The 13234-nt window shown below is 39.8% G+C and overlaps 1 protein-coding gene across 6 annotated transcripts in view; it reads right to left on the bottom strand.

Moving 5' to 3' along the window:
• LOC120422123 (uncharacterized) overlaps window positions 1-13234 on the bottom strand; it is a 151437-nt gene that overhangs the window by 51386 nt on the left and 86817 nt on the right. For 3 of the 6 annotated variants that reach the window (XM_052706289.1, XM_052706285.1, XM_052706290.1), the window contains 4 exons: window positions 12075-12292; window positions 9329-11283; window positions 5527-6012; window positions 5256-5364 (listed from right to left, as the gene is read on the bottom strand). In XM_052706289.1, coding sequence (XP_052562249.1) covers window positions 5256-5364; window positions 5527-6012; window positions 9329-11283; window positions 12075-12292 — 2768 coding nt within the window. The remainder of the gene's footprint in view (window positions 1-5255; window positions 5365-5526; window positions 6013-9328; window positions 11284-12074; window positions 12293-13234) is intronic. The other 3 variants (XM_052706287.1, XM_052706286.1, XM_052706288.1) reach the window with 3 other exon arrangements.

Genomic DNA, 13234 nt, shown 5'->3' on the forward strand with positions numbered 1-13234 from the left:
CGATTGTGCGACGACGACGACGACACGTGACTGACTAAACGCCTGGGCTATGACGATTGCGCCTGAAGGTATGCCAGTCAGTGATCAATATTCATTACGTGGCACATTAAAATTAAATGATAATTGAATTTTTCGGTTCGCCTGTGAGTGGAATAATGTTTTTTTTTTTTTTGCAGGAATTGTGCCGTCAGGAGCGTTTTACCTGTGCACTGTCAATTAGTTGGTTAGGAGCTCTAGGAAAGCTCTGAAATTGAATTTTATTAGTCGTTAAAGGTTTTGGTAAATAACTCATTTCATGAGAATTAATATTGAATGGAGAGAATACAAAGTTTGAACAATACAAATTTTGGTTCAACCGAAGTGTTTCCGGTGTTGGTTCAATAAATTTAAATTAAAAAGATCAAACTATGAAATTTATAAATATGCACTTAAAAATGGTTAATGTCTTCTTTTCTTTTATATGGCCTTTTTATTTTGAAATATCTGAGAAAAGGTTACTAGATCATAATGCTAAATGATTCGATACATTTTTTACAATTACAGAATCTAGTCCTGTGTCATGGGAAGTGTTGCCAAAACATAGGAATATATTACTTATAGAAAAATTTAATAAACTACCTACTGAATGGTAGGAAAAATACGTGGTAAAGTACCTCGATGCGTAATATCAAAGAAGCGGCCACATTTCGAAGTGTTGGTAGGTATGAAGTGACATTTTTTCTCGTTCTTGAAAATAGAAAATTTTTAACTGCTTATTTTGTCTGATTGCACCAGGTCAAAAAATGACTGACTTAAGACAGGTTGATATAACAGGTGCCAAAAAAGCCCAAATCGCCCCATATTTTAGGATACTAAAATCAAAAGACAACAAAATTACTATAATTGAAATTTGCATTGAAAGAATATGTAAAAATGAATGTAAGCTATTCATGTATTTGTTATCAAATAAACAATATTTGAACCAATTTTGAATTTCAGGACCCAGATTTGTAACAGACGAAACGGTCAGAATTTTTTTTCATAAATAATTGATATTTAGCTATTTTTGTAAAGCAGCATAACTGTTAGGATGGATAAAGCATTTTGTAATCCTTTTTCTTTCGAAATTTTAAAAAAATCAAGCTTGAAATTGCACCTCAGTGGTTTATGCCTTCTTCACAAAATCCATTGCAAAAGCTTCCTGTTTGTATTTAATTGCGTCTGAATGCATGCAAGAAAAAGCCTATCAAAAGGGGTAAAGGTAGTTTCCCAACATTTCCACTAGAGGTCAACAGTTAATTTGATTTTTAACATCCTGGCTGGAACTGTTGAGGTTATAATCATCCCGTTTTTGCTTCAAAATAAAAATCTTTTTTTTGTGTTAAACCAAACAGAATAATTTTCAATATGGACTTTTGGAAACCCGATTCGAGTTGTACGGAACAAATTCGGCATAAATCCTTTCGATCATTTGATTCTGAGTCGATATGTATACGTCTAGGAAATGCATTCACAAAATTCTAGTATTTGATTTTTCAAGTGATTTTGTTTAAAATCTTTTCTCCAGTTAGGAAGACAAAACACAAACTCCACTTTCTCTTTGAACGACAAATTTGTTTTTGCGTAACTCAAAATAAGCATAAATAAATAATTATTTTTATAATTTGGAACAAAACTTCTTTTTCAAAGTAATTTTACCTAAATTTATGTAGAGTCAGTACGATTATATTTAAAGAGATGTGAATTTATATATTTTTTATATTATATTAAATATATGTTTAGGTACAATACAGTCAAGCCTCGATTATCCGAAGGTTTGTATGGGACTTCGGATAATCGAATCACGGACAAAAAAAAGTTGACGTATTTTTTTCATTTTGTTGTTTTTAACATAAAATTCGAGTTCTACTACACCATTATAGTCAAATTTATATTGCAGGTTGTCTTTTAAAAATTAGAATGTTTTATAAATGTTCAAAATCATTTTAGTGTAGTTTAGAGGTCATACTTAAACTCGACAATCAAAAATTAGACAACATAAAAAAAACTTTTTTCGTGATTCGATTATCCGAAGTGAAACTTTTCTGTGACTTTCGGATAATCGAGTCTGGACTGTATAACACAGTTTTTTTTCCGGACATATTATTTGTCAATATTCCCAGATATAAATATATAAATCTCAGAATTTCAATACCAATTACTATTTTTGAAATTTGTTTAAAAATAAGATTATTTTGTTTAAAATAATTAGCAAATCAAAATTTTTTAGTTTTTTCTACATTTACTCAAACTTACTGAAAATAAATACAAATATTAAAAAAATGAACTGCTCAATCAATGAAAGAATACTAATAAATACCAGAAATAGCTCATGTTTTCTCAAAGATTTTTTAAGAGCGCAGAAAATATTAAAACATAAGAGGCTGGACAAAAGTTAAAAAAGAGGGTTTCTATGTGAAATCGTGTGGATCTGATTTAAATCGTCCTATTTAAAGAACTTCAGATTTTTATAAACATGTCTAAAAATAGCCAATTCTGCTAAATGATGCAATTTCAGAGGAATTTTGATTAAGATGGGATATCAAAGGCTCAGCTTCCTTTCAAGTTTAAGAGCGATTTTCCAGAAAAGTTGTGACAAATACGGAATGGATGAAAATGAGCATTTTTACGCTTTGTACTATACGGTCGGTATGTCCACGTCTCTTTTCTTTTTTAATGATTCCATGAAATGTGAATTTGTTCACAGTATCTGTTTGACGCGTTTAATGCAACGCAGTAGGCCTGGCCGCTTTCATGGATGTAATGTTTTTTTTTGGGATCTGGAAAGTAAATACTGCAATCATAATAATAATAGGTCTATTCCCGTACCTGCAGAATTGCAGAATTTCTGCAGCTTCTGCAGAATTCTGCAGCCAGCATAAGTCACTTTTTTGCAGCACGTTCCCGTACTTTTCAGCTCGCTCTCTTCATCTCTCTCTTTTGCAGAAGTTCTGCAAGGAGAGAAGCCGCAAAACTTTTGCCTGGGTAGCGCGTTCCAGTACTTTTTCTGCAATATTGTACACAGTTGAGTGGATTTACTCAAATTGGGTATTGAAGATTTTTTTCTAATTATTTCAAAACAATTAAAAAAATGGATTGACAAAAATTGTAATTGTAAGAAGTTTACCTCTAGAACGGGGACTTATTTTTTAAGTAAATCAACATTTTATCTAAAAAATCAAGCATTTACCATTTATTAAACTAGAAATTAATAAGGCTTAGGTAGACATTTTATATTAGAAACAGCTCAAAACTTTACATTAGGTAAACAATTTAAAAAATGAGAATGGCAGGTACGTTTAAAAACATAATTAAAAAAAGAAAAAGGTTTAATATAGAAGGTATATTTATATAGACCATAAATACATGTTTTAATAGCAAAATGTTTGAAAGATATTATGATTGGATTTCACATCGAAGAACAACGGTGACGCAGCGAAATTGACAAATAAAAAAATGAATCACAAACTCTACAATTTTGAAACTCATAAATTTATAAATCTGAAAATTAAGAAATTCGTGATTAATAATATAAAAAACTATTTTCAAATTGAGGAACTTGAAAAAAATAAATCAGATATTAGAGAAATTTAAAAATGCAAATATTTATTTCAGAAAAAAAACAATAAATCAGAAATTCAAAGCTTGAAAATTCAAATAATTAAAAATTAAACATTGAAAATTTCAAAAAAATCTTAATTTTCAAAATTCGAAATAAAAAAATAAAGGTTTCTAACTTAAAAGTTCCTAAACTTAAAAATTCAAATATTTTTAAATTCGAAATAAATGAATCAAAAGTTTGAATATTTCAAAGTTCAGAACACCAAAAATTCAAAAGTTACAGTTTAAAAAAAATAATAAAAAATAAAGAAACTAAAAAAAACAAAAATAAGTAAAATTTTAAAATTCTGTACATAAAAAAATGAAAACTCAAATATTAAAAAAATAGAAACAGTTCGTACTCTATTTTCCGAAGAACTCGTCAAAATGTTCAATCTCTAAATCCTCTAAACCTGATTTTCTAACGACTCCAAAAAAATGTACTTTTTGTGATTCAAGATGGCGCATTTAAGAATTTCCGAATTTTAGAATTTAAACTTCCTAAAATTTAAGAATTCGACTAAATTACATCACATTTTTTGGTTCAAATAAGAATACAAATTGGTAGCACCGTTAAAGGTACAATTTATTATTTGGCAATTAAATTTACCTATTATTTAAACACACATATTTAGTCTATTCAAAAAGTTATCATTTTAACACTAAAAAATATCGCTGTATCATTCACATTAATGAACTAAGCATGAAATCGTTAACACAAAAAAAATCGTTTTCAATAAAACCAGACATAAAAAAACTAACTACCCAAAAAATCCATCAATTCAAAATATACAAACGTCTCTTCGAAATACTAATTCAATTAAGTAATAATAAAATAAAAAAAAATATTACAACTAATAATAAAATGCTTGATTTCACCCAAATTGCAAACTTTATGTAAGCGTGTACTCAACATCCATCACACCAACTTGCAGTCACTTTTCAACAAGAAAGAGAAGAGAGAGCTTGCAGAAAAGTACGGGAACGGTTTTGCTGCAACTTCTGTCTCTCTCATTGCAGAAGTTCTGCCTGGGAAAAAAGTTACTTATGTTGCAGAAAAGTACGGGAACGCTCTGCTGCCGATTTCGTGCAGAATTGCAGAATTCTGCAGTACGGGAATAGACCTAATGACTTGGGAAGTAATTTAACCAAACATTTTTACGGATGCTTCAAAATACCACAGACCCTTGAAAATATCCTTGATTTTCATGATAATCGTAATTTCATGAATAAAAAAAATAATGGTCCAGAAAACCAAACCCTTCCTGTACCCCACCACAATAATCCTAAGCAATCTAGCACCTTACACACTGCATCACAGGTTGACAGTGATGTTGATGTTGATGATGTTGATGACGATGTACGAGAAAGAGGGCGGTAATACTGGAACCGTGTGACAATGTCACGAAATCCTGCACCGGCAGTCTTGATTAGCACTTTTGTTACACTTTCTACGCTACTTTGCTTTACTGGATATGGTTGGTTAGTAACAGGGGGGACGCAAAAAAAAAATCGTTAACCACACACCACCACCTCTACCAGACTAGGACTAGGACTAGCTAGAAGTAGCAGCACACACACAAGCCAGCACTGTTATTAAGGTGAAAAGGACACCTCTCTTTTTTTGTCGTACTCACCCTCGTCTTTGCGCTTTTCCTCCCGTCGCTGGAGTACGACCTTCTTGAACAGGACGGCCGCAGCTTCGACGGCGTGTTGGATCTCATCTTCGCCGAGATACGTCTTGTGCTGGTGGGGAAAAAGATACATATCGAAATGGAGCGAAGCATTAGAGCGGAAATTTGCATCTCTCCGACGCCCCGACGAGATTCGATCAATCAGTCAATCAATCAATCCGGGACCGACTTGGGATCTGGGGATTCCGGGTGACACCCGTCGTCGTCATCTTACCTTCTTATCAATTAGATTGATCTGCTCGTCGCTGCTGTTGTCGTCGCTGTTTTTGTCCCCGCAGAAGATGCCGTCGTCCAGCGACTTGGACTTGTCCTCGTCGGCCTCCGGATAGCCGCCGTACTTTTCCTCCATCAGCTTGGACGCCACCACGTCCAAACTCTTCGAGTCGCGCTTCTGCAGCCGTTGGTTCTGCAAGATCTGCTGAAAGGCGGAAATCTTCCGTGGTCCAGTTCGGGCTATCGCTCCGGTGCTTCCGCCGGGGGTGGCCGTCGTGGCCATCGACGGCGATTGGCTCATGGCCGTCATCAACGGGGAGCTTCCGTTGGCGGCCATCTCGGACTCGCACGCCTGGTCCATCGACTTGAACGCTTTCCGGCGCGGCGATGGCAGCTTGATCGATCGCTGGGCACGTTCCAGGATTTCGGCCAACGGCCGTGGCGAAGGAATTTTCGTGATTTCCGTTTTCCGCGTGTTTTGCATTTGCTGGAAGAGGAACAGGTGGGAGAAAGAGGAAATTAGAACAGATTTGAATTTGAAAGCTTACACCTAACAGTAAAAACATTACGACAAACTATTTATTTTTAGATCTTTTGATTCGCTTATTATTAAAATTTATATTTTACATGCTTAAATCGTAGTTGCCGAAAGGTTTTAGGGTAGTGGGGATCATCGTCTAACTTTCACATTCAAAATTTGTGCGGAAAACGGGTTTCATTCATTTTCAACAAAAGATAAAGAGGATTCTTAGACCATTTCATGCCGTAAGTTGGAAATATGTTGGATGCAATTTCTTCCTGGACCCTAACAAAAAAAAAAGGTTGTTCAAATCAAAATCAATCAAATTTAATCGAAACACAAGAATTGCATTATACCGAAGGATGATTAATTTCCTAGAAAATTTACTAGATGGGGGAGGAGTGGGGAGTTACACTGAAATAGTTGACATTGTACCTATCGGGAGTGTTTGGAGATGTAACTAAGGCTAACATGGACAAACCTGTGTGAGAAATGATTTCAAGCTAGAGATAGCTACTATCTATATGTTGGGGAAGTTCAAAGAATCAGGTGCAGTTGAATGAAATATATGTGTATTTGAATAATTTAGTTTTTTCAACATTCATTTTTTTGTAAGTTTTCCAACATTAAAACGAAACGCCATGTGTTTTAACAAAATTTACTGCATTTTTCACTAAAATTACTCATAGTAATAAACATTTTCATTTTCAAAGTTTCCTAAATTGTAGCCAATCTTTTTTTTTTAATTAAATAAACTGTAAACTTGTGTAAAATATCAAAATTAAAAAATACCATAAAAATTAGACAAAATTTATATAACACTTTTTCGTTGGTTGATACCTTCATTGCGGATTATTTAAACCAAGATATTTGAAAAAAAAAAACATATTCTGTGAAAAAAAAATATTTTACGCTACAAATAAACTACAGTGAAAATCAATTAAATATTTTGCGTTGTAAGTAATCCTAGTTTTCGTTTTTTTTTTGTTTTTTTTTACTGAATTGGACTTTGCCAATGCCATTAGATTCCATTTTCAACCTTAGATTTTCTATAAAATTTTGCAGGCTGGCCATAGAAAATGGTTTTGTGAACATTTGAAAATGTGTATCTTGAGAAGAGATTTTTTGATTGATGATTGGGAATACGGAAAAAGAGAAAAACTAATTTAAGAAAAAAAAATCTATACAATTTGTTAACAAATTATCAGATATCTTAGTTGGAAAAGGTCCAATAAACCAAATTTCAAGATTTTTGCTTTTTGGGTGTTTTGAAACCGCCTTGAATGAGGGGTATTAAAAACACCCAAAAAGCAAATATTGAAAATTTGGTTTATTGGACCTTTTCAAAAAAAAAAAACTCCAGAACTAAAAAGTGACAAACTGTCACTTTTGACACGGCACTCACGCACACTATCAAAGCAAACGTTTGGTAGTGTGTGTGAACTCCGTGTAAAAGGGGTGTCAAACTAAAAAATGACCCCGTTCGTTTGACAACAGTTGGTGTAAATCCATCGGGGTTTGAGTGTACTTGTTTTCAAATTTACATTGGCTCATTTACCCTCTCACACCTCATGTCAACTGTCATTTGAGTGAAAGGAATACACCAAGATAAACTCTTGTTTACAAAAGTGTTGTGCCCTTTTGAAGTGTTAGGCAGAATGACATTTCATTACACTCTAGTGTTATCTCTTTTCAGCAGAAATAAAAATGCGATAGAAAGAAAGGGAGGTCCGATACCTCCCTTTTCTTATACATTCCAGACTCGATTATCCGAAGGCCTTGGAAAAAATTCACTTCGGATAATAAAAAATAATTATTCTCCTCCTTTTTTTGTGGAGCTAAGGTATGACCGCTAAACTACGCTAAAATGCTTTAGAATTTTAAAATCCAAGATGGTGACCAAAATGGCGGTGATATAAAATTGAAAAATTGCATGTTATTTTCCAATAAGCAATCAACAACTCAAATTTAGCTAAAACGGGGTCGCAGAACTTGAATTTTGAGCATGAGCATGAGCATGAGAGACCACCCATGGTTGTCCTTCTCCGTTGCTGAACAGGACCATAATATCCCATCAGCACAACCGGTCACACGCTTCAACGATCAAATGATGTTTCCCTTATCAACAGCATGCATGAATGCGCTGAAAAGATAAAACATCACGATCATCAAAACTAGAGCCGGTGCGAATAGGAAACAGTCGTTGGCCACCAACGGCGCCCGCCATGTCAGTTTGTAGATCTCGAGGGAATGGGACGGGAATGTTAGTTAGCACAGGCTGCTACCAAGGGTGGGTTCTATACGATATCCACACCCCCGCGTGTGCCGGAAAACTACTTCTACTTGGGATTTTGTTAGTGGGAAGGGTAATGGCCTGGATTCAACATAGAGGATGATGATGCGACCCAATAATCAATAAATTTTGTTTAATGGTGTGATGTATTATGCATTCTCAAGGCAATCAGTCGGAGTATGCGGATGAGACTATTCCCGGTTATTTGGTGATGAGTTTAGCATAGATGATTTAATCTTAGACAGCCGGCTGCGGAAAGATAAAACCAACTAAAATGCGAAAACGCGAAACCGCCCGGATCGGAATACACACACAATCGGGGGGACAACAAAGACGGAAACGGCAACGAAAATCCTGCGTGAGGACCGCGACGCACACCGTTCAAATTCTCCAACGCAACTGTCAAACATCCCGAAACCGCCCGGATCGAAATACACGCACAATCGGGGCGACAACAAAGACGGAAACGGCAACGAAAATCCTGCGTGAGGACCGCGACGCACACCGTTCAAATTCTCCAACTCAACTGTCAAACATCCCGAAACCACCCGGATCGAAATACACGCACAATCGGGGGGACAACAAAGACGGAAACGGCAACGAAAATCCTGCGTGAGGACCGCGACGCACACCGTTCAAATTCTCCAACGCAACTCAGGGGTCGCAGAACTTGAATTTTATGATAAAAACAAGAAAATGAAAAAAATACGAAATTTTTTGTTCGTGATTCGATTATCCGAAGTCCCATACAAACCTTCGGATAATCGAGGCTTCGGATATTTGAGTCTGGACTGTACAGCAAAATTTAATTTCTTGACTGAAACTTGTTAATCATTTTGTCGATAGTTTTGCCAAAAGAGAAACATTTTATCAAACGGAAAAGTACGGAAATGTATTTCTGTCAATTCCGTAAAAATTCAAAAGTTTGTAAAATTATATTGTAATTTAAATCTAGTTAAAACTAACACAAACAAACAAATAAACACCAACCTGCGTGTCCTTTTCCGGGTGCGACAGTGACCGCCGCGGCGTCATCTTGACCGTCTTGTTGCCGGGCGAATCCTCCGAGATGGATCGCATCGTTTCCGGCTTGCGGTGCTGCTTGATCGGTTCGTCCTCGTTCGAGGACGCTACCGCTTCCGGTTCCACCGGCAGATCCCGCGACTTTCGCCGTCGCAACCGTCGATTTTCCGTTTTTGGGTCCACCGGGTAGACGCCACCGGCACCGCTGCTGCAAGCAGTAGGATAGTCGGCTTCGTTGAGGAAGCTTTCGGCACTTTTGATCGTGCTGACCGGGGCCATGCTGGCGCGCAACCGCAGCCGGTCCTCGTTGATGTAGTAGGACGCTTCCTCGTCCTCGTCAAAGTGCGTCGAGTCGTTGTTGATCGTGGTGGACGAGGTGGCGGCGGACTCTAGTCCGCCACCGTATTCGTCCATCATGGCTTGTTTCGCCTCGGCGAATGTTTTCTGTTTGGGAGATCGTTTGTCTGGGTTAGCAGCGGAAGTGTCGTAGCATGGTTCTCTAACGTGTTCTTGACGTACCAGTCTTGGCGAGCGATTCGCTGGGATTTCCGGCAGTAGCCGGCGTCCTTCGGCGGTTAAGGCTCGGTTGAGGCTGTACTCTTCGTTACTGTGGCTGCGCACTTTGATCATTTTGGCCGAGTGGTGATGTGCAGCGGCGGTTCCCGGAGGTCCACCACCAGCACTGGCACCGGTTCCGACCAGGGCACTGATGCCGCCGATGACGCCACCACCCGTTACTGCCCCCGCCCCCGCACCACCGATACTGACACTGCCCGGCGTGACCGCGGTGGCCACAGCCTGGCCTTCGTCGGCCAACATCGTGGGGAAATGCTGTTGTGAAAGAAAGGGACGTGGTGCTGGTTGTGCGGATTGTGGGAATAAAAAAGATTGCTTTTGTCGTGGTGAGATGGGCATAAATTTGGGCCCGTGCTGGTGCACCGAGAGCGAGTTCATACTGTCGGGTGCCGGAAGTGTGTTTTGGCGTGCAAATTCCGGGGATCGTTTGATGCTGTGCGGTGAGAGTTGTTGCTGTTTTTTGGGTGGGGATGTTGGAAGCAGTTTCACGTGCTGATCGGGATTGGGTAGTGTGGCTTGCCTGGTCATCTGAAAGCGGTTTGCGGGTGGTCGGTTCGTGGCCACGTCCGCGGACTCTTGGTCGGGGGCCGCTTGGTCAGGGGACTTGTTAAACAGCATCCGGTTGGGTGAGGTGGGCAGATGGCGCTGTTGGCCAGGTTGTTGGGGCAGAGGCTGTTGCTGTGAATGAGCCTGAATTTGCAGGAAAAATGGATCACTGGAGTTGGATGGAAAGGTCGACTGACGTACAAACGGTGGATATCTGGGGCTGGGCTGGTCACCGCCGGCCAGTTCCGACTTGTCTGGTGATCGACCGGTCGTCGTCGTCGTGGTCGTCATCGTCGACGGTTGGTACAGATTGGTCCGACTGTTGGGCGAGGTGGACATCAGCTTGGCGCCGATCTCGTGGTTCGCCTCGTTTGGCCTGCAGGGTAGCGTTGATTGTCTTCGGATTTTGTAGCGGGCCGCGATCGGTGAAGTAGCATGCTGCGGGTCATCGTCGTTCTCGTTGTCCGTGTGGTACGGACTGTACTGCGGACTTGGGCTGAGGCCCTTGTTCGGTGACAACGACGGTGGCATCAGGTTGTTGTTACTTCCGTAGAACATTCCGGCGTCCGGATTTGGCAGCGTGGATTGACGTGGCGGCATCCGACGGCCCATGGGCGGCTGCAGCTCGTTGTCGAACTCGTCCTCCTGGCTGTACTCGGCCATGGTGCACGGGTTGATGTACGGGTACCTTACCAGCGACGGGTAGCTGCTCTGCGATTGCTTTCGAGGTAAATGTGAATGTTGCTGTGGATCTGTGCCGCCACCGCCTCCGCCGCACTGCCTGTTCTCATCCTCTGCATCTGGTCCGGGGAAAAACAAAGCAAGAAAAGCTCGTCAGTTTGATAGACACAATGTCGTAATGTAAATACACTTTGCAGGGTGAATTTCAAATTGCAAAAACCCTCCCAACGCAGATTCAGTCAGTTTCAAATCACCCCAAACAGCATCGAACGTTTATCTCCCATTCAAAAGGGTTGAATTACGACGACTTCACCACGTGTCACATGTTGAAGCGACGAAACAGTCAGTCTGGTTGTTCCACACGGCTTTGTAATTATCTGCCGGCACACAGACACCCACCACGTCCAACCTTGTCGGATTCCACCGGAAGTGGATCGCACAGTTTTGGCTCGAATTACAGCTTTTCGGAGGGCATGACGATTTCTGGGTCAATCGATTCCTCGCTCGGCACAATGGCATTAAAACGACGACCCCCTCCTCGGGATAATGTTACTTTTGTCATCGCCGCAGGAGGGTGGTGTTCGACTATTGTGCCCGTGTGGGGACAATGAAATGACACGCTGGGAGCCATTTGGACCGGGACCGTACGGTTCGATGATCGACGACCGGGGAGGTTGGAAAAACCTTTGAATCAATTTGATGCCGTTCGTTTACGCCGGCAAGTAGGCAATGGACTAGCTTCATCATAGTTGGCTGTGGAGGGGTGTTGAACCAAAGTTCTTGTTTCAGGACAGACAGTGGAGACGCTTGGTTGGTCAAACTTGAACAGAAAAAGCTTTCTACATTGGAAGACTGTTCCACGGAATCGAGGACATGATTTTCGCATTTACTTTTTTATATCGCCACTCACTTGATATGGTCCAGGAGCGCCGGATGCTCTTCTTGATGAGCTCGGTCGCGCCCACCGGCAGGTAGTCTCCGGCGCTGGCGATGCTGGTGCTGCTGGTCCGGCTGCCGGCGATGACCTGCGAGGTGCGGCGAATGTCCGCCACCGCCGCCGTCGTGGTCGTGGTCGTCGTTCCGTCCGTGTACTCGCTCATCCAGTCTTCGCTGGCCGCTTGCAGCTCACTGGATGGAAAAAAACAAAAAAATCGCCAGGTTCAGATCCAGATCCGGGATGTTCGTGGGAGGAGAGAAAAGAAGAGCACAAATAAAAAAAACGATTAGACTGATTAGACTGGCCTCGGGCGGCAGCAGCAGGAAGCAGAAAAGCTTTTAACCGATATGCTCTCGAAGGGGGGAAAAAATCTTTGAATTTTAAAACTCGTGTTTGAACAGCACAGTGAAAAAAAAAGAAGCGAAGGAAGCAGTTTTTTCAGCTCTCACAAGTCAGAAGCAGTCAGAAGATGCTGTTGTACTTGTTGAGGGAGAGTGAGGACGTGGGTGGGGCGAGTACTTCAAAAGTAGCTTAAATCCATTAAACGAAACGAGTTGGTGACGAAATTATAAGACATTAATAAAGCAATCATCTGCTAATTGAGGTTACGTTACCACGCCACCTCAATTGGGACCAAACTCTTCAAGAAGAGCGCATCTTTAAGCAATTAAACTCCATCCAGAGAAAGAGGGAGAGAGAGAGACAGAGACAAGCATGCTACCAAAAATAGCTCTTTCCAAATGATAAAGTTTAATTAGACGATCATCAAGATACATATCGAGAAGTGAACAAGTTGGGACACACGAGGTGGCGCGAGATGAGGTAGAGATGCAGGGGGAATTCGAGTTGTACAATCAGAAGTTGGCACACGGAAAAGTTTAAATGCATCTTTTTTCTTTTAAAAATATCAAAATTTCGCTTGTTATTAAAATTAATCGAAAATTAAAGCATTTTTTCCTACGCCGTCGGAAAATTAAGTCTGGACTGTACAAGCTTTTGAATGGGTTAAAAAGAAAACAATTGTATTTTTAAAATAAAATTTGCTTGCTCAGATTCAAAGGATATACACTTTAAAAAATATTTGTAACGGTTTAACTTAGAAATTATTGATAGAATTTTTCAATATCAAATTT

Source organism: Culex pipiens, chromosome 1 (genome assembly GCF_016801865.2).
Source record: "Culex pipiens pallens isolate TS chromosome 1, TS_CPP_V2, whole genome shotgun sequence".
In the NCBI taxonomy this organism is placed as follows: Eukaryota; Metazoa; Arthropoda; class Insecta; order Diptera; family Culicidae; genus Culex; species Culex pipiens.